Source organism: Arachis ipaensis, chromosome B01 (genome assembly GCF_000816755.2).
Source record: "Arachis ipaensis cultivar K30076 chromosome B01, Araip1.1, whole genome shotgun sequence".
Lineage (NCBI taxonomy): Eukaryota > Viridiplantae > Streptophyta > Magnoliopsida > Fabales > Fabaceae > Arachis > Arachis ipaensis.
Window position 1 is genome coordinate 126469925 of NC_029785.2, and position 26275 is coordinate 126496199.

Here is a 26275-nt window from a genome sequence, read left to right on the forward strand (position 1 = left end):
ATATGCTATTCAGGTTTCACTCTCACTCTCACTCACTTCGCTTCTCTGTGTTCTTCTCAAGTTTCTTCGTGATTCTCGTCCTTCTCTCTTTTTTATGCTGTTGCTGCGGGTTGCAGACGGGAACTCATCCGAAGCTCACTACAGCTCGGAATATCGATCGCTTTCGTTCTCAGGTAAGCTTATGATGACACATTTTTTACTCTAACCAACACCTTTGATGCTTTGTTCGTCAAATTCATTATATTATCGGATTGAATATGTCTGAGAATTATAAATTTTGCTGCTAGTTTTAAGCTACTCAAGAATCTCGTTTTCAATTCTCCATGCTTCTCATTTTGTGCTATTTTAAGATGTCTAAACTAAGGTTTACTGCGTTAATTCTAAGTGTGAATACTGGACATTTTAATTAAATAATTATATTGAAATGAAGGTAAATTTTTGTGAATTTGTGACGTTGGCTTACGTTTCAAAACAAGCCATACACCTATGGTTGGAATCACAATCAATGCTTTATGTCTTCCATTTTGATCGCACAACTAAACTAACTTTCAATGCATAATGCATAAAATATGTGGCTGTCGACGGTGTTCATTCCAAAGAAAAGCTGAGAGTGCATCAGATTTGGGTGCATTGACAATAGTCTTTTGGGTGGAAGATCATTTTCTCCATTCTCATAGTCATTAGCCTGACAATTGATATTGAAATTGGTTGTTTTCCCTTCATGTTGTGTCTTTTTTATGTGTCTGCAGTTAAAATCATTAGGCTTCTCTTATGACTGGGATCGTGAAATATCTACCATAGAACCTGACTATTACAAATGGACTCAATGGATCTTTCTACAACTTTATAAGAGAGGGCTGGCATATCAGGTTGAGTAATAACTGCTTCAAAGTTTTGCTTATTTCAGTTAACTCCTCAGTATTGAAGATTTTATTGTGTACTTATAAAATGTTAAGGCTGAAGTTCCAGTTAATTGGTGTCCCGCGCTTGGCACTGTGTTGGCCAATGAGGAGGTGGTTGATGGTGTCAGTGAACGGGGTGGTCATCCTGTAATAAGAAAGGTATGTGTTTCTTTTTTATTTTTACTCAATTTTTGGAGGTAGTAGTGAAGTGCACAAGTTACTACATCAGTTACAGTTTTCAAATATATGAATGCCTTAAGAAGTTTTGGTAAATAAGCGCGTGAGTTAATGATTGTCTAATGGTTTGATTATCTTTGTTGAATCTTGGATTAATTCAGTTTCAATAAATTTTTATAATTAGTGGAGTTGTAAGAAAAATTGATGTTGATTCTTTGATTATTAGAGGGATGCATGTGGTACACTGCTTGAAACTCTGGTTATTTGTGATTATTAGGTTGTGTGTTTGCTGGTATTGATGAATGTATTGGCTGGTGTTTAATTGGGAATGGATTAGAGTTATAGAAAAATTGAATTGGTTAGCTCGTAAAGTTAGGAAGTGTTGCTGTCTAGTTTGGGAAGTGGGGGTTTAGAGGCTAAATTAGGCTACAAGCTCAATTGACCTCTCCAATAGAGTTAGGCAACCTCCAATTACATATTGAAACTTGTTGGAAGGGTCAGAATGCCCCGAGACATTTATTTGACAATTGAGCTTGCAATAGAAGCCACCAATAAATTAAAGGCTAAAAAATATTCATTTTATTGACTCGGAGCCAACCAATTTGACCCTTGACACAACTTTCAATAGGAAAAATAAGGTTGATGGAAGAGGTTTGAGCATTTAAAATGGCGTAAACCATGATTTAGGATGATAGGTTGTGAGTTGGGCAATAACAAGTTTGCTGCAGAATTCTGTAATTGATGCAGCAACTCGTGTGGTTCGCTGCGACCTCCACAAATTGAGTTTTGGAATGAAATTAAAAGTTTGCTCAACCTAGTTCATTGCCTAGAATTTCAGATTTTTAGGAGTTGAGGATTAGAAGATATGAATTTTTGAAAATCTAAGACAGGGAAAATCAGTTTTCAGCACTTATTGCAGTAACTTCCAGTACTCATAACTCCTAGAACTGAATAGCTTCTAGGTTGCAACCAACGGATAGTTGTTGCTAGGTGAATTAAGAGTCTCCTGTTCAAAATTTGGGTTAGTTGAGGCCTTGTGGTGAGAGTTTTGCAAGTTGGAAGCAACCATATTTGCTGGTTTGAAAAACAGAATTTGACAGATTTTTACTCAACTTTCAAAGTCCATGTCTCCCATCTGAGGACAGCAATGGATCTGAAACCAGTTAGGCTTGGAAGAGAAATACATCTAAATTAGTCTCACCAAATTTTATGGCTAGATGATTTGAGTTGGATTTTTGGAATGAGGGTACTGTCAGGAGAGTGCAGTGGCAGCCTCTTTTTGCAAAAATCCCATAAAATTCAATTCAACTTAGAATTTAGTGGGACCAAAAGGGAGTGAAAGATGGCTGTGTCTAGTGTCATGGTACAAAATTTTAGGTGGTTTCGATAATTGTAGAATTTAGTACTAATTATTGAATATGGGTTGTCTCACTGGTTTTCTTGATATGGTTTTAGAAACAGGACAATACTTTGAAAATTTGTAATGACTTCTACAAGGCTTGGATTTATGTGGGACCAAAACCAAAACGAAGCTTCGTGTCCTTCGGATACCTATATCAAAGAAACAGGCTAGTGCGCAATCGTTACGCGTCGTTTAGAAACTTTGTAAGGAAACAAGGTGTAGTGCTGCAGATAGAAAAGGGACCCTCGTTTTTCCCTTCATTGGAACTAGTGGTCAGAAAATTATGATCTTTAGTTTGTTGGAAACCCTAGTCCGAGATGGTCACGTGAATATAAGATTTGCGGGATTTCGAGATCGTTTAATATTTTTAAGATAGGAAAGAAAATGGGCTGCCAGGGCTGTCTTGGTTGCAACCAATGCATAGCAGGTGAGTTAAGAGTCTCCAATCTGAAATTTAGGTAGTTGAGGCCTTGTGGTGAGAGATATGCAAGTTGGAAGCAACTATATTTTCTGGTTTGAAAAACAGGATTTGACAGATTTGGTTTTTCTCTTATATTTTCTTTATGTTTTCATAATCTTTACAGTGTCGTTGTTTATTACCAAGCAGCCGATGAGGCAATGGATGCTCAAGATCACTGCATATGCTGACCGTCTTCTTGAGGATTTAGATGGCCTTGACTGGCCAGAAAGTGTCAAAGAAATGCAGAGAAATTGGATAGGGAGGTCAGAAGGGGCTGAGATGGAATTTTGTGTCCTTGACAGTGATGGAAAGGAGAGAGATGTAAAGATTATTGTGTATACTACAAGGCCTGACACAATCTTTGGAGCAACGTATTGTCCATCCAACTTTCTTACATGTTTCATAAATTTTATGAATCAGAAACCATTTTAAAAGCAACTCTTATAAACCTCCTATTTACTTTGGTTGTTTTATCAGCTACTTAGTTGTCGCCCCAGAGTACCCATTATTGTCATCATTGGTTTCCACTGCCCAGAGCAAACATGTAAGTTGTCAAGCTGTTTCCATGTTTAATAGTCCTACAAAGCTCTTAAGCGTGCTGATAATAAGGAGATGGTTAATCTTTGGTCTTAGGTGGAGGATTATGTAGAACTTGCCTCAAGGAAGAGTGACCTTGAAAGGACTGAGCTTCAGAAGGAAAAGACTGGTGTCTTCACTGGTTGTTATGCAAAAAATCCTGCAAATGGGGAAGCTATTCCAATATGGGTGGCAGATTATGTTTTGGGAAGGTGTGTATACACAAAGTATCTTTTAGTATGCAGAGTGCATTTATTATTTGCTCAAATGCTATTGATATTGAATCCTTTGAGTTGTGAATGATATTTCAAAAGTTCACATGACACCAGAATATTATGTATTACTCATGCAGTTATGGAACAGGAGCTATCATGGCGGTGCCTGCACACGACTCTCGTGATTATGAATTTGCTTTGAAATATGACATTCCTGTTAATTGGGTTGTGATGCCCAATGACAAAAGTATCAATGAGTCTGGAAAGGCTTTCCCAGGTGAAGGTGTCATAATAAATTCATCAAATTCATTTGTGGGGCTTGACATAAATGGCTTGTCTAGCAAAGAAGCTGCTCTAGAAGTCATTGAATGGGCTGAAAAAAGTGGAAATGGAAAGCGGAAGGTTCATATTTCAAATTAGAATAAGTTTGTATGCTTTTCTAGAATGCGGTTTCTTACGGAGTACTTAATATAGAACATATTTCTTATCATCCTTCAGGTGAACTACAAGTTAAGGGATTGGCTTTTTGCTCGACAACGCTACTGGGGTGAGCCCATCCCTGTTGTCATATTGGATGACAGTGGTGAGACTGTCCCACTGAATGAGAATGAACTTCCCCTTATACTACCTGAATTGGATGATTTTTCTCCCACTGGAACAGGGGAGCCTCCACTGTCCAAGGCAGTGTCTTGGGTAAGTTTACCATCATAAATGCTTTGCTTTCATCATTTTAAATATCATGGCATTTTATTACTAATTTGAACTTACGTTGACATTGACTTTTTATATAATTCGTAAATTTTAAATTTTCCATAGATGGCCATAGGCTAATTCATATTACTTATATAATTCAGAGTTTTCTGTTTGGCTTTTTGTAGTTTTTCCTGTGGTTTATTTTAATATCTCATTTTGTATAACTTTTTAGGTTAAAACCACAGATAGTTTATCCGAAAGACCAGCCACTCGGGAAACAAATACCATGCCACAGTGGGCTGGTTCATGCTGGTAAGGCATTGGGAATGATCTTAAGTTCTATTATAGATTTATTAGCAAGCACCAAGTGGCGTACTTGTGGTCAAGTCTTTAGTAGAATTGATTCAGGAGTTTTCATGCATTTATGCATTTCAAAAATTAAATTCTGTTCTGTTTCACATTTCTTTTTTCTTTCCCAGGTATTATTTGAGATTTATGGACCCAACAAATTCCAAAGAGTTGGTTGATAAGACCAAAGAAAGGTATAACTCTTCGACATTGTCTAACATTGTGTAGATATATCCATTTTCTGTTTGAAGCTTCTAAATTAGTCAATTCGTAACTTTAAAACCATTCTTCATCTGCAGATACTGGGGCCCTGTTGATGTGTACGTTGGGGGTGCCGAGCATGCGGTTCTCCATTTACTATATGCCAGATTCTGGCACAAGGTCTGTATTTACTATTAGACATTTGCCTCAATCTGGTTTATATTGATTTGTGATTTGTATCACTCTTAACCGAATGAATCTAAACCTCAGTACACTGTAAGATAGGGTTGTGAACCCCACCAATTACAATTAGGGACTGGAATTGAGTTAAACAGAGTTTTGAATACCCTGACAATCTGACATATTTTCAGTGTTGCTGCAACATTTGTGGATAATTAATTCAAGTTTTCTATTTCAGGTCCTCTATGACATCGGTGTTGTATCCACCAAGGAGCCCTTCCAATGTGTCATTAACCAGGGTATTATCCTTGGGGAGGTAAATTCAGTTCTTGAAAATTGAGGGCGAAAATTAAATTTATCATGATAAGTTTCTAATGCATTGAGTGGCAGGTTCAATATATGGCTTATAGGGATCAAGATGGCAATCTGATATCTGCTGATGTTGCTGATATTTCAAATGAACATAATCTAGAAAAAATTCCAGAGGAAAAGGTTTCTGAATTATGCTCCCACTCTCTCAATCCATTAATTGATTGTCTTGTCAGACTTAATGTAATGAGCCCAAGCCTCCTTTTCTTTTGACAGTTCATTCCCTTTTCCTGGTGTGTAGGTCATGAAATCCAGGGATTCTTTTGTCCTGAAAGAAAATCCTGACATACGATTAGTTGCTCGCGCTTACAAAATGAGTAAAAGTAGGGGAAACGTTGTTAACCCTGATGATGTTATTGCAGAGTACGGTGCAGATTCTCTTCGTTTATATGAAATGTTCATGGGACCGTTGAGGTATGTGTTTGATCACAATATTATTTGTAATGGCGTGTGGCAGTGGTTGATCCTTAATCAAACTGCTTTTTGTTTTCATTTTATCCCCTTTTATCTTTTCATTTGTTTGGGCTAGGGATGACACGGTGTGATTACGTTTTGGATGTCGTTCTAATATGGACTTCATGCCCATTTTATCCTTCATTTTTCAAATACCTACCAGAGACTCAAAAACATGGAGTACTAGCGGCATTGAAGGTGTATATCGGTTTTTAGGAAGAACTTGGAGGCTGATTGTTGGTTCACCGTTGTCTGATGGAACATTTAAGGAAAGAACCATATCAGTTGATGAGGAGCCTACCATAGACCAACTTCATACTCTTCATAAATGCGTTGCTAAGGTCAATTGTTTCAATTCTCAATAGCCTTTTATAGTTACCTTCTTATGATTTTATAGGAAGATTTGGCTTATAGGAAGATTTGGCTTGGACATTTGGGTTGAGGGTTAAATTTCAGTATTCAGGTAACAGAGGAAATTGAAGGCACAAGGTTCAACACCGGAATTTCGGCAATGATGGAGTTCCTTAATGCGGCATATAAGGTATCCTCTTGTTTACTGATTTCGTTGTTTTATCACCTCACTACATTATCTGTTTTGGGGTATAATTGGGTTGATTTGATTTGGATGAGAGAAAAATAAATCCATCCATGTCAATCAAATTTGAGGCATTTGTTTTCTTGGCATTATATTTTCAGTGGGATAAACATCCAAGGTCAATCATTGAGGCATTTGTTTTACTGCTTTCACCCTATGCACCGCACATGGCCGAGGAGCTGTGGTCTAGGCTTGGCCACACAAAATCCTTAGCCTATGAGCCTTTCCCTGAGGTATGAAGTTGGGTCCATATCCAAACATTCCTAGACCTTTAAGGCTTATCAAGTCCTCTGCCCCTTCATTACTTTTATCCATTGCTTTTTGAACTTGGTTTTAATTACGCGAAATGTGTTCCAAATTAAATATTCTTATTATACACTAAGAATTGTTCATGTCTGTTATACTTTGCAACTGCAGGCAAATCCTGCTTACCTGAAGGACTCAACGATAGTACTACCGGTTCAGATTAATGGCAAGACGAGGGGTACCATTCAAGTGGAAGAAACATGTTCAGAGGAGGAAGCTTTTGGGTTAGCATGTAGGGATGAAAAGCTATCCAAGTATTTAGATGGTCAATCTGTTAGAAAAAGAATATACGTTCCTGGCAAGATATTGAACGTTGTTTTGGACCGGAAAAACACAAAGGTTGCTGTCCAATAGTAAGTAGCCTACTTTCATCTGCAGTAAGCAACATTCAACCTCGGAATTCCCATTCCTCTTGCTGCATTTACTCTGCAACTAACTGCTTGTCGTTGGCTCAGGACTTAACTGCCCTGCATCCGTGCGCAGTGAATGTTCGAGATGGAAAATCAGAGTAATTTCTTTTCTATTTATTTGTGATTACATGTATACTAGATCAAATGAGTCAATTCAGTGACATTCTAGAAAACCAAGCGAGCCATTAATAAGACAACATATATAGCATTTCAATTGATGTCGGTGACAGTTTTTAACATGTTAACCAAACAAATTTTTATACAAAAGGTTACATACATAAAAACTCGATTTTGTCCGAAAATTTTTATTCGATAATTGATTTGGTTACTTAGTTTTATAATGGTTATTGAGAATGAATCTTTTCAAATTTTTTTTTCAAGTAAAATTTCACTCCGGTTCTTAACCATTTATTTGAAGGACATGACGTTTTTGACCATTAAAAAATGACAACGTTAATCTTATCCATTTCACTTCGCGTAACCAAAAAGCTCCTTTTATAGGTTTTCCGTAGAATGGTAACCGAAAAATCTTATGTGTATCAGTAACTCTTCTACGTGAACTTAATCCATTTGATGGGACAAAGAGGCCCTTGCAAAGTTATGAAAAATGTTGCCGTTTTGACGTTTTGATGCACACTCTTGGTAAAAAGAGTATATTCATATGCTAATCTTTTGTCAACCCTAAATCTTGAACCCTACTTGAAGTGATGAATATGGCAGCAAGCAACAACTCTAGCAATGTTGGCATGGCGAAGAAGAAGGTCACACACCTAATATGCAATTGTGGAGCTTATGGGATTCTTTTTAAACCTACCACATCACATAACCCAAATAGATTATTCTTTGGTTGCAATTACTTCAAGATATATTAGTATTCACTCCATCTTACAATTTTTTCCGTAATTACAGACTCTTTCAACACATTGCAAGTATTTTAAGTGGCTGGATGAGCTCATAACTTGGCATGGGCATACGAATGTTGGAGTGCAGAAGATGAAAGTTTATGGTAGATTAAGAAAATTAGAGGACAAAATTGAAGAAATGGAGATTAAACTATATAATGGAGTTCAAAGAAAAAGATACATAACACAAAATGGATGTATGATCATGGCATTCTTCATTGCCGTTGCTATTGGATTCTTTTTTTATTGTATTGCATATGAATAAGATGTAAAAAATTACAACTTATTTTAGTTTTTGGATATTACTGCTGTGAGTTAGATGCATCTTAGAGATGGTGACTCAAATGTAAAGATTGTTTGATTTTGATGCTGAAAAGATTGTAATGAGTTAAATTGCAATTAAAAATGTAATTTAGGTCTTCTAGTGACATGAAGTGACAATTTATCAAGAAAAATTAACGATATTAACAAGAAATACAAATATTTAAGCTTTAATATATAGAAAGTTACAAAATACTTAAGGCATGTAATAATATCTCACAAAGGCAAAGGCAACACCTACATGCCTATGTATATTGTCCCCTAATAACTAAACAACACAAATAATATAGTGTTCAACTCTTAGAAGTTGCAAAATACTTAACCAATATTATGCATAGTTTGCATTCAGATAAAACCACAAAATACTATCCATAACTATCCGAAGTCTTCATTTTTTCCTTAGAGCTTTGAAAGGTGGTGCAGTGGAGCCTAGTTCCTTAAAACCTAGTGGTGCTCCAAAGTCTGATCCCTTTTTTTTTTTGTCAGTAACGCCATCTGAGCTAAGGCTCTTCGGCAAAGTCTGATCCCTTGATTCCTTGTTTGAGTCATGTTGTTAGGATGAATTGGAACATCCTAACTGACTAACTGTTGTGCTAACACTAATTGCTACTTAGGTCTCAGGAAATATTCCAATGGGTCTTGTTGATCTTGTAGCAATGTTTGATTGGGTTTGATGGTGCTTGGTTTGTGGGCACGGTGGGTGGAAGAATGGGGCCATGTATTTCAAGTGTGAATGGCCTACGAATAGGCTGCTTTTTCCTGAATTGAAGTGAAATCCGTGGACCGTTAATCATATTTTGCAACACATGCTCGCTTGCAGCTGTGGCTGGGCTTGCTGCGGTTGGATTTGGTATGGATGGGCTTGGTGCAGCTAGATTTGTTGTGGCTGGGTTTAGTGTAACTGATCTATTGGCATTGACATTGCCATTTTCGTTGCTATTTCCATTGACATCTTGAGCCTCCTTTTTTATGAAACATAATGTGAATTACAATTTGAATTGACACAAATTCTTTCACAATAAAATGTTAAGCTTATGCATATTACCTCATTTGTAGAAGTAGACCGAGACAATGAAATCTCTTCTCTTATTTCTAGAATTGTCATTGTTGTAACAATTTTTGGTATCTCTTCTTATACTTCTTTGCTTTAGCCTATAATTTTAGAGTGTTATGGATCCTACTTTTAAGTCACCTTATAATTTCACAATAGAAATGAGTGATGAACTAATCATAGAATCTAATACTTCAAAAATTCAAATGGAGTAGCACCAAATTTAGATGCAATATTAACTGATTTATCACCCTGTAAATAATAATAAAATTTTGACAACAAAATTCTCATTAAACAAAATTTAAGACACATAAATCCTTCATTAAACCATTTATAAGACACATAAACCCCTTCAATACACACATTATAAGACATCTAAACCCATGTTTATGTGAACATTAGCCTAATTGTTATACCTATACTTGTCTTACCTTCTTCTTCTTTGGTTGTCAATTGGACCCCTTGGAGTTTTCTTGCATATCTTATAGTAGTGACATTTTTTTTTGCACTTGCTATATGTCACTTGGAAAACCTTTTTTACTTTATTCTCTGTTAATTGACTCTTAGATACAAGATTAATAGTTCTTTTTTTTTTGGACAACTAGCTAGTCTCTTAATGGCAGGTGCTATTGAGGATCAGTCTTGCTAAGCAGTGAAAAAAAAACAGAGTCTGCAATATAAAGAGAGTTAGGATTTACTGTTGAGAATAACAAATTCTTGTTAAAATTCTGTTGAGCCTGTTTAGTATTAGTAGTAGCCTTACCTCCTATCTTGGAGAGTTAGTTGAGATTTGTAATTTGACTTCCTCAAAGTATTGAGTGCACTCAAAGATAATAGTTGATTAGTTTTTTCTGGTGAAGAAGAGTTCTTCCTCTCTGTACACGTTTCAACATTATGGTCTTTTGTTCTCTGTTCTTCTTTCTTCTTCTCTCACATAATCTCATTTGAGTTTCTATATGGTATCAAGAGCTTCTGGATTCTTCAATCATGACAGATGCATCTGTCAACTCTAATCCTGGGAATTCAAATTCCTCCAATTCTGCAAATTCAAACCCTAACAACAATGTTCTTGCAAACAATTTCTCTTTCCCATCACATCTACTAAATTCGAGACCTTTCAACCCCATTAGTGACAAGCTTGGAGAAAAGAATCACAAGACTTGGGAACAGCAGGCATTAGCAGCTATTAGAGGTCAAAAATTAGAGGATCACCTGTTTCTAGATCGTGTTCCACCTCAATATGCTTCCACTGAAGATCAGCGAAATTTTCTTGAATCTGTTACCTATCAACAGTGGCTCCAAGATGATTATAACCTTCAATCCTGGTTGCTTGCTTCTATTGATCCTGTGTTCAAGAACAAAATGGTTGGCTGCACACTTAGTCATCAAATTTGGAGAACGATTGAGGAGTACTTTGCTGAATCAACAAGATTTCGAGTGAAGCAGCTAAAGGCTCAACTCAAGGCCATCAAGAAACAAGGTCAAAGCCCCACTGATTATGTTTTCAAAATAAAAAATATTGCTGATCCATTAGCTGCACTAGGATCTCCTTTAACCACAGAAGAACACAAAGAAGCTCTTCTTGAAGGATTGAGTGAAGAATATCAAATGATTCTCACTACAGTCAATACAAAACCAGAATTATACAGTCTATGTGAAGTTGAAACCATCATCATGTCTTATGATGATATGCTGGACAAGTTTCGCAGATCTACAAACCCTATGGTACAAGCTAACTTCACCCAATCCTCTTTTCCATCAATCCCTAATACTGGCAGAGGTTTTGGAGGTCGAAGAGGTCATGGTGGTAGGTCACAAAGGGGTGGCCGATCCTTTTATTCCTCACCAAGGCCACAATGCCAAATTTGTGGATGCTTTGGCCACATTGCTTGGCATTGTTTCAATCGTTTTGATCAGAATATTCCTCCACCGTCACAAACCTTCCAAGAAAATCAACCTGAACAATTTTCAAATGCTACAAATACTAATTCTTCTACAACTAATAAGAATTCAGCCACTACACCACCACCACCACCTCCCCCATCATTCCATAATCCTACAGCATACATAGCAGCCCCAGGAACTATTGCAGATCCTTCTTGGTATCCAGATATAGGGGCTTCTCATCACATTACACAAGACTCATCAAACTTCATTTCCTCCTCAGATTACACTGGTCCTGACAAAATACAAATTGGTAATGGTGCAGGTTTGCATATTTCTAAAGTTGGAAGTTCTTATCTATATGCTTATGACTCAAATAGATTTTTTCAATTGCAGACATTAATATACTCATCTGAAATCACTAAAAATCTAATTAGCGTTTCTAAATTTGCTGAAGATAATAACGTGTACTTTCAATTTCATGCTCATTTGTGTTTTGTTAAATGCCAGTGGACTGATAAGGTGCTGTTACAAGGGTATAGAAAAGGAGGAATCTACAGATTCTCTAATGTTGCTGCCCCTAATACATCTTCTATTTTACAAAAACCATGTGTCTTTACTGCTTCTAGGATTTCTTTAGACTTGTGGCATAAAAGAATGGGCCACACGGCCATGAAAACTGTAATTTCTGCTCTTTCAAATTGTAATCCTGGCAAGATTTACATCACAAGACACGTTCAATTTGATGAAACATCCTTCCCTTACAAAGACTTATTTTTTACACCATCATTCCATTCTTCTACTACATCAGATACTTCTATACCTAGTATAGGTTCTGTTATACCCTCCACTATTTCCAGTCACTATTATACTCGCGATACCAATTCTACTTCTCTCTCTACTGATTTTAACCTTAACAAGTCCAATACAATACATGTTAGCAGCAGTAATCAACCTCACACCAATAATTCTTTGTCTAACAATTCTTTGTTATACCCTCCACTATTTCCAGTCACTATTATACTCGCGATACCAATTCTACTTCTCTCTCTACTGATTTTAACCTTAACAAGTCCAATACAATACATGTTAGCAGCAGTAATCAACCTCACACCAAGAATTCTTTGTCTAACAATTGTTTCCCTAGTGTTGTCTCTAATACTGATCTTGCTAATTCTAGTAATCTTCAATCTAATATACTAAACACCACTTCTGTCTCAGGACCACAGATAAGCCTCCCCCCATTGATCCTAATGGCAATCCAAATCAACTTCATAAATCCCCTCATGCTAACACCTCACCACCCTTAACTGATAATCGTCATCCCATGCTTACAAGGTCTAAAACTGGAAATTCTAAACCGAAAGCCTATATCACTAAGACACCTTCTGATGCCTCTGTAGAACAGCCACCTAAGAATCCCTCTACTGTATTAGCCATTTCACATTGGAAGAATGCTATGCAAGAAGAATATAATGCGTTGATTAAAAATCAAACCTGGACTCTTGTCCCCAAACCTGATAATGCTAAGATCATCGGCTGCAAATGGATCTACACCATCAAAAGACTCCCTGATGGTTCCATTCAAAAGTACAAAGCTAGATTGGTGGCACAAGGTTTCCACCAATCTGAAGGCTTTGATTTTGAACAAGTTTTCAGCCCTGTTATTAGACCAATTACAATCAGATTAGTGTTGAGTATTGCTTTATCAAAAGACTGGATTATTAGACAATTTGATTTTAATAATTCTTTTCTTAATGGTGATCTAAAAGAAACTATTTACATGCATCAACCAGTTGGATTTTCTCATGATTCAGACAACATTGTATGCAAGTTAAACAAGTCCTTGTATGGCTTGAAACAAGCCCCTCGTGAGTGGTTCTTAAAGCTTAGCAAAACTCTAAATCTGTTTGGTTTTTATAGCACAAAATCAGATACATCGTTGTTCATTAAGCATGGTTCTCATTATGTTATGTTTATTCTTTGTTATGTTGATGATATTATAATAACGGGTAATGATTCTGTTGAAATAAATGCTATGATTCAGAACTTAAACAAAATATTTACTTTGAAAGACCTTGGTGAATTATCATATTTCCTTGGTATTGAGGTTCAGCGAAGTAAAACTGGACAGCTGCACCTTTCACAAACCAAGTACATTAAAGATCTCTTATCTAAACTAGGGATGAGTGATGCTTCTCCTATGCCAACTCCTATGATCTCATCCTTACAATTATTGTCTACTGGATCAGAACGTTTTGAGGATCCCAAACTCTTCAGGTCAGTTGTAGGAACTCTACAATATGTTACTATAACTCGACCGGACCTAAGCTTTGCTGTTCAAAAGGTCTCTCAGTTTATGCACAGTCCTCTTTTGGCTCACTGGAAGGCTGTGAAGAGGATACTCAGGTACCTACAAGGGACAAAAGACCATGGTTTACTTCTACATAAGTGCAGGGATTACAAGTTGTATGGTTTTTCTGATTCAGATTGGGCAGCAGATTTAGAAGACAGGAGGTCTGTTTCAGGTTATTGCATTTACTTAGGAACTAATCTGGTTAATTGGTCTTGTAGGAAGCAACCAACTATAAGCAGGTCATCTACTGAGGCAGAATTTCGTAGCCTAGCATCGTGTGAAGCAGAAGTGACTTGGGTTAAAAATCTACTTGATGAGTTGAAGATTCCTTTGGCAACTGTTCCAATGATTTTTTGTGACAACATGAGCACCGTTATGCTCACAGCAAATCCTGTACTACATGACAAAACTAAGCACTTTCAACTTGACATTCAAGTTGTTAGAGAGAAGGTGAATAATAAGGCTCTCCAAGTGGTTCACATACCAGGAATAGAACAAGTCGCTGACATTTTGACAAAGCCATTATCTGCTGCTAGTTTCGAACGGCTCAAGAACAAGCTCAGAGTTGTCCCAAAGCACACCTTGAGCTTGAGGGGGGGGTATTGAGGATCAGTCTTGCTAAGCAGTGAAAAAAAAACAGAGTCTGCAATATAAAGAGAGTTAGGGTTTACTGTTGAGAATAACAAATTCTTGTTAAAATTCTGTTGAGCCTGTTTAGTATAAGTAGTAGCCTTACCTCCTATCTTGGAGAGTTAGTTGAGATTTGTAATTTGACTTCCTCAAAGTATTGAGTGCACTCAAAGATAATAGTTGATTAGTTTTTTCTGGTGAAGAAGAGTTCTTCCTCTCTGTACACGTTTCAACTTTATGGTCTTTTGTTCTCTGTTCTTCTTTCTTCTTCTCTCACACAATCTCATTTGAGTTTCTATAGGTGCCACTGGCCTAAGAACATCTCATGCTTGCCAAAACTCCTATAAAGCTTACATAAGTAATCTCTAACCTTACGGCAAATTGCTCCTTTTCATTTTCTATAACCTACACTTTAGCTACTTTCAAAGCTTTGCTAATCATCTTCCGATGTATATAGATATTATAGTCCTCTTTCATATGCTCCAAAACCTCTTTAGGTGATAGTAGTGGTTGTGTCACCAGCCTCTTCACTAGCTTGTTAGTAACCTAACATCTACTTGTTATGTTATTTGTAAAATTTTTTTTACAAGTGTGCTCTCTGACATATGTTTTAACCTGAAATCATAGTTCCTGACTGTTCTAGGAAGTTATGATTAGCCAAGGAAAATCCTCTATAGCACATTTTGCCCTCACTTTATGTTTTTCATTTTTTATATACTTTAACTCCTCTTCAAAAACAAACATGTCCTTTGGTGCTTGCTTGAATTGTGCTATAATGTTAAATATTTCTCCAACCTCAAAATCTACTTCACTATAACCAATATCATCATCAAATTTGTGAAATCTAGGCTTCCTATTTTCATCATCAGATGAAATTAGAGTTGAATGCTTCTAACTCATATTGATACGGCTTACAATATGAGAATCCATTTCTTCCACAATGGGCTCAGCATTGGACCTTGCTTCAGGCATTTCATTTGGGCTTTTAATTTCACCCATAGTGTCATCATAATTTGGACCTTTGTCCTAGCATGTCGCCCTTACCTTGACCCATTCACAATTTCATCCTTTTCTAAAATATGCCTTCTTCTCAGCCCTATATATCTTTTATTTTTTTTCCTTAGTTTTAGGAGCTAAGTCATCATCATCATTAACTTTTTTTGTTATAGGTGTCACACTCTTCTTCTTAAGTATTGATGTCTTCTTCCTAAGTGTCATTGTCTTTTTTTTAGGTGTGTCCTTCTTACTCTTATTCTTAGCCCTGCTTCTTGCTCTCAACTCTCGCTCTTATTGCTATTGAGTATCTCATAACCAGGGGGAGGAGGCTTATAAGCCTTGTCCTTAGCACTCTCACAGCCTCATTAGTGGAGGAGTCACTCAACTCTACAGAAACATTCCTTAGCTCCACAATTGGCTGACTCACAGAAAGATTAAAATACAAATACAACTCAATTTTTAAATTTGCCATTTTATTATCACACATCTGGTTAATCTCTTTGTCACCTTTCAGAATATGGAGACCATAGTCTAGATTAGTAGGGGTGTTCATGTATCGGATTCGATCCGCATATCCGCGGTGTTTATCCGAATTCGCTCCGAAAATTGCAGATATGGATCCGATCTGCAAGAATTTCGGATCGGATTGCGGATTTTGTTTGGTATTCGCATATCCGCGTATCCGCAAAAATAAAGAAATAAATAAGTAAATATTGTTTTTATGTTTTATTTCAACTAATAATTATCATATATGTTGTATTATTTTAATTTATTATTAAAAAAAGTATGTTTAATATTATTTTAAGAGTAAACATATTTAAAAGAATAGAAACATGAATTTTATTATATTTTTTTAATAAAAACAAGCTTTTAAAAATATTTTTGTGTTTTGCGCATATATCCGATATTCGATATCCGATCCGATCCGCAAATGTGCGGATCGGATTGGATCGGATCCAACCTTAAAAACTGGGGATATTGGATCTGATCCAATCCGATGATTTTAGTGCGGATCGGATCAAAATTTTGGTCATATCTGATCCGATCCGATCCGCGTGCACCCCTATAGATTAGAGACAGTAAGGTCTTGCCAATACATAATCTTGTACTCTGTATATCCTAGATCTTTAAACATCTTTTAATCCTTAAAATTAACAAGTCAATGTCCAACTTCGTGAATCTATGCACCTTACCATAAGGTAGCAGAGAACTCCATTGCTGTCTCTCTCAAACCACCCTCCATGGTGAAATATTAGGATAAAATAGGAATATAAAGGTAAATACTTATTACAACACAAATAAATTATAACTATCAGAGATCAATATACCTAAAACGGAACAAAAAAATCTCTCCTTTAAGAATTCAACCCTAATGAAAGTGATCGTTTTTCACAAGTGTCTAAAAAAATACATATATTATACTTTATGGTGGTCCACAACAAAAATACTTCAAATAAACAAATGAAGGACTACACTGTTATGGTTTACAAATGGTTGAAAAATAGAAACTAATCTTGAAGAACTAAAAAATTGCTCTATCAACAACATGTCACCTCTTGCATCAGCAAACTCCGCGTTATTGCACAATCACCTCACCGTCATGTTCTCCCTCATCGGCTCTCCTTCATCGGCAATTTCTGGAGGAAAGTCTTATAGTCTCTAGGGTTTAAGGTGTGTTTGTGTGAAATGAAAACAAAGTGTGAGAGTGTTTTATGTGTTAAGGAGAGAATGAGAAGTCTCTTTTAAAAGCTGGTTCGAAGGTGCATCAAAACAACAATGTTTTTTATGATTGTGCAGAGACCTAATTATCTAATCAAATGGTTTGAGTTTACACAAGAGAGTTACCGTTACACGTAGAATTTCTTGGTTACTATTTGACGGAAGAGCTACTATAGGAACTTTTGGTCACACAGAATGAATGGATAAAAGTCGCGTTATTATTTTATAATGATTAAGGAGCGCTAAATCTTTTAAGTAATGATTAAGGATTAAGGTAAAAAAAAATTTCCTCAATTGTTTTGTCAAATATAATATTTTACTATTTAATATTATATATATATATTTTTTCCTACTTAAAAAATATATAATAAAACAAATTCAATTATCCATCCGCACATATGCACCAACCTCTTGCTAGTTATAAGATAAGTTTCAAAATAGGTGGAAAACAAGAAAATGTTAAATTTCTTTATTCCTTACTTGCTCTACAAGTTTAGGAATATGTCGGACAAAGGCACATTGTGTGTAAAATGTGGCGCCCAACATGTAAACTTCTAGATGGAAAACACTTCAACTTTCCAAGCTTATTCATATTCACTTTATATAATCATAATTATGATTGAGAAATAAAAAATGTTACATACGTACATAAAAAAATTAATTATTAAATTAATTATAAATATATATTAAAAATAAATTAAATAACATATATTTATAAATAAATTTATAATAAATTTGATGACTGAATTTTTAAGGTGTATATATAATTTTTTATTTACCTTATCAATTACACCATCATGAGAAGTGAGTCCAAATACAGTACAAGGGTAGATTTGCCACCCGGACACCGACAAATCCCTTTGACGGCGCTGATTGTGAGATGGATATAGAAAAGATGAGCTCCTCTTGTCAAGGAAGTTCAATTCAATTTGGTTTATGCTTTGTAAATAGTAACATCAACAACTGTTGTATAATGTATTCAGTTCCTCGAGACAACTATACAAATTACAAATTCTCTAAGCGCAGAGCAGTAACAAAAAAAAATGCTACAATAATTTGATTAATTTCGTGCCAACCACCACTAATTAAATAATTAGAGCATGATAAACATGTCAGAGACAGACCCTCAAACTAATCATTATTTTCCCCTTTAAGTGGGTATCAAGGTTTGTTCCTTGTTATTCACCAAAGCCAAAGCAAAGGGATTGACAGCTATCTCTTTCTTATTAGATTTCCTCCCTTTTCTGTATAGTTTACTTTCTGATTTTATTTTTAATTTTTTAAACGAGTAACTTGGTGAAAGTGTAACTTAATCTAAGTTTTCAATCCATTTTTTTAGTCTAACTAATTTCAGGTGAATTAGTAAACTTGCTGCGAGTGAAATGCAGAGAGAGATGCATTATCATAGACTTGCATCTGAATATTTCCATTGGTACAACTATGAGAGCTAAAACTCCAAGCACTCCAACATAACCCCATTTCAAATTTTCAGCATGACTCTGATTATTGTTTAGCCCTTCAAATATGTCTGCTACAACAATTCCAATTATGGCATACCCCAGAACATGGTGGCATATGTTCCAGCACTTACAATACCCAGCTTCTTTGTTTGGTCTTATACAAATGGAAAGCATCTGAATAACATCATCAATAGCATACCAGTAAGAGAAAAAATGTTAAGACCTTTTCAACATTAGAACATTAGAGTATATTTAAGAAACTTGAGACCACTCACTTGTATGTTTATGAATATGAAAGCAATGATGCTTAGAGTATGTTGTGTTTTAGGCACAAACTCTTTTGATGATTTTTCAAGCCAAAGACCAAAGCTCCATCCCAATAAGCCTAGGATATATCCTAGAATCTGGCACATTATGTGACAATAGTACCATTCATTAAACTTCAAAGGATCTGTTCTGCAATATCTTGCTATGACCACCCCTATGGGTAGCAAAATACCCCACCCTAGCAGGACTAGAATCGCATAAACCTATGATAATGTTCACACATGTCAGTATAGTATAGTATATCAATTGACAATTAATGTTAAATGGTAACCTATGAATTCTTCTTTCAATTTAGATACATTAATTTAAAGATGTACAAGCTTAGACTGATAAAAACAAAGAAAGGGAATATATGTTTTTAGTGTTAATAATTGACCTTACATTTTGGAGGTGGCGTTTATGATGATGTGGGGGAGCATGGCCATTATTGTGTGATATTTCATATGTTGTTTCAGCAGTTTCTGGCCTTTGTAGATGAAAGGCATTCATCTGAACCTCCACTTCATTGATTTTGGTGTCAAGATCAGAGAGAATTGTTCTTTGACTTTGACTTTGAACTTGAGCATAGATAGGGAGGTAGGGAACAAATATACCTACAAGAATAAGGGTACAGGTTGATATTGCCATAGCATATATATGTCAATATCAATGTCTTAATGTCACTTTCTCAACTTTGTGAAACAAAAGTGAAGTGATTGTAACATCCAAAATGCTAGCTCTTTCCTCACACACACAACTTGCTAACACAACAATAAATGTGATCCCCATAGATTTTATTTAGGCAAACAGTTCCTTACTTCTCTAGTTTAAAAGAAATGCCATTAAATTTAATCACTTAAGTAGAGATATCATAAGGAAAAGACACCATGACCACCAATTTTTTAAGTGGTACTTGCAATAATTAAGAATATATGCTTTCCTTATGAAAACTAAAAGGAATAATATCTGACTTGCTTCAATCGCAATAACACAATCGGATATTATTCCTCTCTTAAGTTAAACCTTCCACTTTCAAGTTTCAATGAACCTTTCTATTTTCCCTCCATGCTCTAGCAATGTTAAACTTCAAATCGTAGCACCAATTTAACTAGGAAAATTCTTAATTCTGCGTACTCCACAGTTATTACATATTATGTGGTCTAATTCATTGCATTTGCATGGTTAGCTTCAAACTGGAGTAATAGATTCATTTGGAGAGCTACCTTTTCTTTAAAAGCAATCAAAAGATTTTTTCTTTCTATTTTTCCTTAACTCGTTTACATTAATTTCTATGCAGTATTTTGAACTTAGAGCAATGAGAAAAAGCAAGACTTATGACTTCAGTTTCCTCTTGTCAACGCCTTTTCCACTTCCACTTCCATTTCAACCTCTTTTTTTCTGTATAAAAACACTTCCTCTAACAATTCCTCCACCACCACCACCACTATCACCATTCAATTCTTTGTCTTACTAACTATAGCCATGAAGCTCTTCAATGCATTATTTGTGCTCTCTGCAGCTACAATAACACTGGCCATAGTTACATCTTCTTTGGCTGATGCATCATCTAAAATTGAAGAAGAGAGTGAATCATCTTTAAGGGGATTCAGCCGGTTCCTTGCGCCACACTACTCGACGGCATACATGACATGCAACAAGTATCCAAATGTTTGCAGGATGAAGAACAGCCCTGGCCCTGACTGCTGCAAGAAGAAATGTGTGAATGTAAAGAGTGACCGTTTCAACTGTGGAATGTGTGGATATAGGTGCAAGTACACTGAGGTTTGCTGCAAGGGCAAATGTGTCAATATATATTATGACAAAAGAAACTGTGGTGGCTGCTACAAGAAGTGCAGGAAGGGAGAGTATTGTGCTTATGGAATGTGCAACTATGCATAATTATTAATAGTAACATCAATGTTTCAATTCTGATTCTTATTCTAAATTTGCTTTTTCCTGTTGTTTATATATATATTTATGTGGAATAATATGATATTATTCTGGATGCTCTGAATAATTGGCATCAGTGTTACACAATAATAATGATTATAGAATTGATGATATGCTGCTGCGTATATAAGCACCATGGCGTATATGCCAACTGTCATACTCATCAACAGAAGTTAGCATACAAATTCATATGCTCCAACATGGAATTACAATGAAAGCGAATTCAAACATCTTATTAAACTATCAATGCAAATTGATGGTTACTTACATCAAAATGTATTCACCTGAAAATAAAATAATAACTGAGATGTGTATATGTGTTATGTCAAGTAGTTTTGCCAATTATATCAAATCATTTAATGATACTCTGCTATCATATGAGAATTCAATAGTCGAATTTTTTTATCTGTTGGTATAGACGCACTTCATGGACCTTTATCTGATCACTTGTTTACTATGCAAGTTATTAGATATTTAGATCACAACACGTGCTGAGGGGAGGCACATTTATGGCATGATTAATGTGCTAATCAACATTTTCTTTCCCAATCAAACGGTTTTTCCGTAACAGTGTCCTCTTAATTACTTCCAAAGTGTGGGATCTTATCAAATTAAGCTGAAAGGCAAATCAATTTCTAAAAATATTTTTTTTATGGTATTTTTTAATTTGGCGGAATAAGAATTAATTCATCAAAGCTTCAATAAGGATTTGTCATTGGCCAATAAGCTATTATATATACACAAAGCAGAATTCGAATTTCCGATACTTACTTAAATGGACCAGTAAGTTAACCACTAGATCAACTCAAGTTGTTTCAATCTCTAAAAATATTTTTTTAGTTTCACATGGTATCCTCGTGTTAGGAACAGAAACATTGGTCCCAAACCAAAAAAGCGTGGTTGTGTGGCCCATCTTTGATTAAAATGTATAGGCCTTCTAAAACTTCAAATAAAACGAAGTTTGTTTAACAATGGGTTTAGCCGTAGAATTACAAGTTATTTTATTCTAAATAATATTAGGTGTTGAAGCACTAGATATGTTTTAATACGTATTAAGAAAAAGTAAAGAAATACAGAGAAGAAAGTAATCAGAATAGAATAAAGAAACAAAGAGAAAACAGCAGTATGATAAAGAGAAATACAGAGAAGACCTGTTGAAGGGTCATTTGTTGCTTGAAGCAACGCAAGAGATGCTTGTTTGTTCATTTGTTGCAATAAAACAACTCCAAAATTATTTATTTGTTCATCTGTTACATTGAGGCAGTCAGATAAATAGTGGTGCGACCACTGATAACGTTTTCCTGCAGTACAGATCCATATAACTTAATTTAAGCTAGTTGATAGAATTAAGAACTAAAAACAAGAAATGTCCTCGACTTATTTTCAATTTGAACTTCTATCATTCACAAATTAAATCAAGTACTTTCCCTCGTCCTAAACCTGAGTGCTTCACAGCAGAACTTACAAAGTAACAACTAGACAAACTTGTAATGCATGTAACATAAAAATAAAGTAGTTTATGGTATATATGATTATAATAGTTACGGTGATTATATAATTTTATCGATATTTAAAAAATAATACTAAAATTAAAATTTTTTTTGTTTAATAATATTTTTAAATTAAAAAAATAAAACTTTAATTTTAACTATATTTAAAATATATTGTTAAAATTATATAACCATCGTAGTTATTATAATTATAGGTACGACAGACTCCACATAAAGTAGTATTTGGACCTGAATTAGCATACTTAATTAGTTTTTGGCTTGATTAAAATATATGTTGAGTCCTAGGCATGTCTATTCAAGATAAAGCGTGCTTCATCGGCACTATAAAGCCGTCCAAACATTGGATTTTCTGATGAACATTGTCAACTACTGAAATCCCCACATAGCATGTCTATTGAATCATCATATATATACTGAAATCCGAAGCTTTGATTATATCATCTCTAATTTTATTATTATTTGCGAGTCAATGGAGGCAACAAGCCAAGCTCGTGGCCGCACGTTTTGGTTAACTAAAATCGAAAAGAATTAATATTTGAAGTGTAAGGTCTTAAAGTGTGTGCACAACCTTCCCTTCACCTATTAAAATCAAAGACATTCATTCCCTTTGTTACCTCAACACCTTAGATCACAAGAGCATGGCCACCTTAACCTTCCTCTTAGTTTCTTCAATCCTCTTAACCTTTGTTAATGCATATTCAACATACAACACAACCCAAATTTTCTCAAACCATATCCACAACCCTCCCAAGAATAAACCATTCCTCAACACCATAGACTCTTGCCGGCGAGCCCAAACAAACTGGGCCTCCAATCCGCACGCCTTGGCCGATTGCGCTATTGGTTTCGGCCAAGGCGCCATTGGAGGCAAACATGGAAACTTATACATTGTAACCGATCCTTCAGATGATGCTGTGAATCCAGCAAAAGGCACGCTTCGTTATGGTGCAATTCAAATGGAGCCACTATGGATAATGTTTGAGAAAGACATGGTTATTAGGCTTGAGAATGAGCTCATAGTGAATAGCTACAAGACCATTGATGGAAGAGGAGCCAAAGTTGAGATATCAAACGGGCCATGCATTACAATACAAGGTGTTAGCAACGTCATTATTCATGGCATTAGCATCCATGATTGTCAACCGGGTACGGTTGGCCTCGTCAGAAGTAGCCCTGACCATGTCGGCCACCGTCGAGGCTCCGACGGCGACGCCATCAGCATATTTTCATCATCCAATATTTGGGTTGATCATTGCTTCTTCGCACGTTCTGCTGATGGCCTAATTGATATTATTCATGCTTCAACTTCCATTACCATTTCTAACAATTATTTCACCCAGCATGACAAAGTAAGCACAAAACAACACTACAACCTAGTTACTTATTCTCATCATATTCAATGGTTACAACTTACAACTCACATAAAATTGCATTTACGTCAAGTTTATAATTAAAAATATTTTAGTTAAATAAAAATAATTGTATATTTAATTATTTAATTATTTTTAATTATTAATTTCAAATAAAAATAATTGTACGTACATTTTTCTCTTTAATAATTTTTCTAACAATAAGGTGCTTATTATTGAAGGTTATGCTACTAGGACACAATGATGAATACACGGCAGATAAAATAATGAAGGTAACAATAGCCTTCAACCGGTTTGCTAGTGGCCTAACTGAAAGAATGCCAAGGTGATGGATGATGAGAATAATTATTTTTAAAAAAAAATATTATTTGTACACTAAAATCAGTCACTAAAATTAGCCACTAATATATTTGTATATAAATACATATGTGATTTAATTTATTTTTAATGTGTATTTGTATTTAAATATATATTTTATATTGATAACTAACTTTGATAACTGATTTTAGTGTAACACTTAATATAATCATTAATTTTTGTATATACTATGAAAGAAATTTCAAATGGTGGCTACATAAAGATGTCTTTTTAAAAAAATGATAATTAAAATGTTAACATATATTATGTTAAGTAGTTTAGTAAAACATGTCAAATTATCAATCAATTTTTAGCTATCATCTTCGCATTAAATCATCTTAGTTTGAGTATAGTCAGCATGTTAAATTCCAAATACTATATATATTGACGCGTTGATGAATACACATACATGTAGGGTAAGATTTGGTTACGCCCATGTGGTCAACAACCAATATGATGAGTGGAAAATGTATGCTATAGGAGGGAGTTCTAATCCAACCATTTTAAGCGAAGGGAACGTTTATATAGCACCAAATAACGATAACGCGAAACAGGTAGCAAACGAATTAAGCATTATCATGAAATCAAACACCCAATAAATATATTAACTGATGAGTAGTATTGTGTTATTGGTCATTGGATGACAGATTACAAAGAGAGAAGCGAAGCAAAACTGGAAGAACTGGAAATGGAGGTCTTCCAAGGATTTATTCGTGAATGGTGCATATTTTGTACCATCTGGATATGGGAATTGTGCCCCAAATTATTCAAATACTCAATCTTTTAATGTTGTTCGAGCGTACATGGTGCCAACAATAACTCTCAATGCAGGTCCCTTAAGTTGTATTGTTGGCAGAGCATGTTAATTCGTTTCATTAACATTTCCTCGTTTTGAGGCCTGTATTTGTAACTAGATATCAAGAAAATGGATAAAAATTGTAACGATTCGTATACCAAAGTCCTTTTTCATTCAATGTACTTGTGATCGTTAAATACATACATAAAGATGCCACGGAAAATTAAAGCGTAAACAAATACATAAACGTATAATATAAAATGTTGTCTACAGTACTAAAATATGAATTGTCAAAATTATTTCCAAAAATATAACAAATTTTATACATTACAATAAGATAAAAAATTTATTAACAATATAACTTTTTTTAAAGAAATAATTATTTTTCACATGTTAATGATGCTTTAGCTCTCACTTTCTTCAAGTATCAGATATCTTCTCCAATTCTAAATGCCCCAACAACCGAAATGCCAGTTATTGTTCCTGGAGACACAATATAGATTACCCTCATTTTTAACTTAAAAAAGTTTGCTATGAACAATAATCAATACACCACTTCAATTAGCAGTAACAACCTGCAATTACATATGTCCTCGTATTGTGTTGTGCAAAATTATAATATAAAAAATAACATACAAAATCCAATTCATGATTATTACTTTATTAAAAGGGCAGAATTATATTATTGAGGTTGTAAGATACTTTTGCAATGAGTAGTGAAATTTTCATTCTCACAAAGGCACATAAAATTTCCTGTCTTTGTATTAAATCCACGAGTTCCACCTCCTTTAGATGCATCATGGGAAGACACCCTGTAGTTACAGGAATATCGAAATCGATTCTGATTCCATATTGAGGAACACGATCATAAGGCTGAGGAGAACCAAGATTTCTCCAATAAAAACTAGTGTAACTAGTACAATACTTGAGCATCAGCCTCAAGGACTCAGTTGCTTTAGGAGAATAAGAACAGCAAAAACTGTCACTTATAGTGAAAGAACACTCCCACATGTGCCTGCAGACAGGGACCGATTTACTTACAAGTATGTGGGGATAATTGTCCCCATTAAATTCTTATAAACAAATAATAAGTATACAAATAAGTATCAAATGCCCCCCTTAAAATAATGAGTTTGCCCCCATATTAGTGTGATAAAATTTAGGTTATTAATTAATAACACAATCATAAAAATTATTGAATTATATAAATTTAATCTTTTTATAAATATTTTTAAATTAATATATTTTTTGATGTGTTAATTAAATTATTTAAAGTTTGACTAATATATTTTGAAGTTTCAATATCTAAATATATTTATGTTAAATTTTTATTATTTTTATATATTATTTTTGCCTCTACTACTAAAATTTTCTGGATC

At 34.9% G+C, this 26275-nt stretch overlaps 5 protein-coding genes across 5 annotated transcripts in view; 4 read left to right on the forward strand and 1 right to left on the reverse strand.

The window, feature by feature from the left end:
• Positions 1-7571, forward strand: part of LOC107636442 (leucine--tRNA ligase, chloroplastic/mitochondrial) — a gene marked incomplete in the record, with an annotated part of 9050 nt that extends 1479 nt beyond the window's left edge. Inside the window, 18 exon segments of the mRNA XM_021103901.1 lie at positions 117-173; positions 750-869; positions 957-1061; positions 3089-3312; positions 3419-3485; positions 3575-3729; positions 3870-4134; positions 4231-4425; positions 4658-4737; positions 4905-4967; positions 5073-5154; positions 5393-5470; positions 5545-5646; positions 5765-5937; positions 6140-6317; positions 6440-6517; positions 6673-6804; positions 6989-7571. Of these exon segments, the coding sequence (XP_020959560.1) occupies positions 117-173; positions 750-869; positions 957-1061; positions 3089-3312; positions 3419-3485; positions 3575-3729; positions 3870-4134; positions 4231-4425; positions 4658-4737; positions 4905-4967; positions 5073-5154; positions 5393-5470; positions 5545-5646; positions 5765-5937; positions 6140-6317; positions 6440-6517; positions 6673-6804; positions 6989-7231 (2397 nt within the window).
• LOC107636432 lies at positions 10193-12091 on the forward strand. The gene is made up of 2 exons (XM_016339944.2): positions 10193-11758; positions 11956-12091. The coding sequence occupies exons 1-2, from the start codon at positions 10549-10551 to the stop codon at positions 11961-11963; spliced, it is 1218 nt and encodes a 405-aa protein (XP_016195430.1). The 5' UTR covers positions 10193-10548; the 3' UTR covers positions 11964-12091.
• Positions 18331-19765, reverse strand: LOC107613045 (cytochrome b561 and DOMON domain-containing protein At4g12980-like). The gene is made up of 3 exons (XM_016314883.2): positions 19315-19765; positions 18882-19136; positions 18331-18780 (listed from the first exon to the last, which is right to left on the reverse strand). The coding sequence occupies exons 1-3, from the start codon at positions 19558-19560 to the stop codon at positions 18487-18489; spliced, it is 795 nt and encodes a 264-aa protein (XP_016170369.1). The 5' UTR covers positions 19561-19765; the 3' UTR covers positions 18331-18486.
• On the forward strand, positions 20068-21676 carry LOC107613035 (stigma-specific STIG1-like protein 1). Its single transcript, XM_021103634.1, has one exon. The coding sequence runs from the start codon at positions 20395-20397 to the stop codon at positions 20809-20811; it is 417 nt and encodes a 138-aa protein (XP_020959293.1). The 5' UTR covers positions 20068-20394; the 3' UTR covers positions 20812-21676.
• Positions 22931-25063, forward strand: LOC107613028 (probable pectate lyase 16). Its single transcript, XM_016314860.2, has 4 exons — positions 22931-23722; positions 23965-24068; positions 24516-24654; positions 24748-25063. Exons 1-4 carry the CDS (start codon positions 23012-23014, stop codon positions 24964-24966), a joined length of 1173 nt encoding a protein of 390 aa, XP_016170346.1. The 5' UTR covers positions 22931-23011; the 3' UTR covers positions 24967-25063.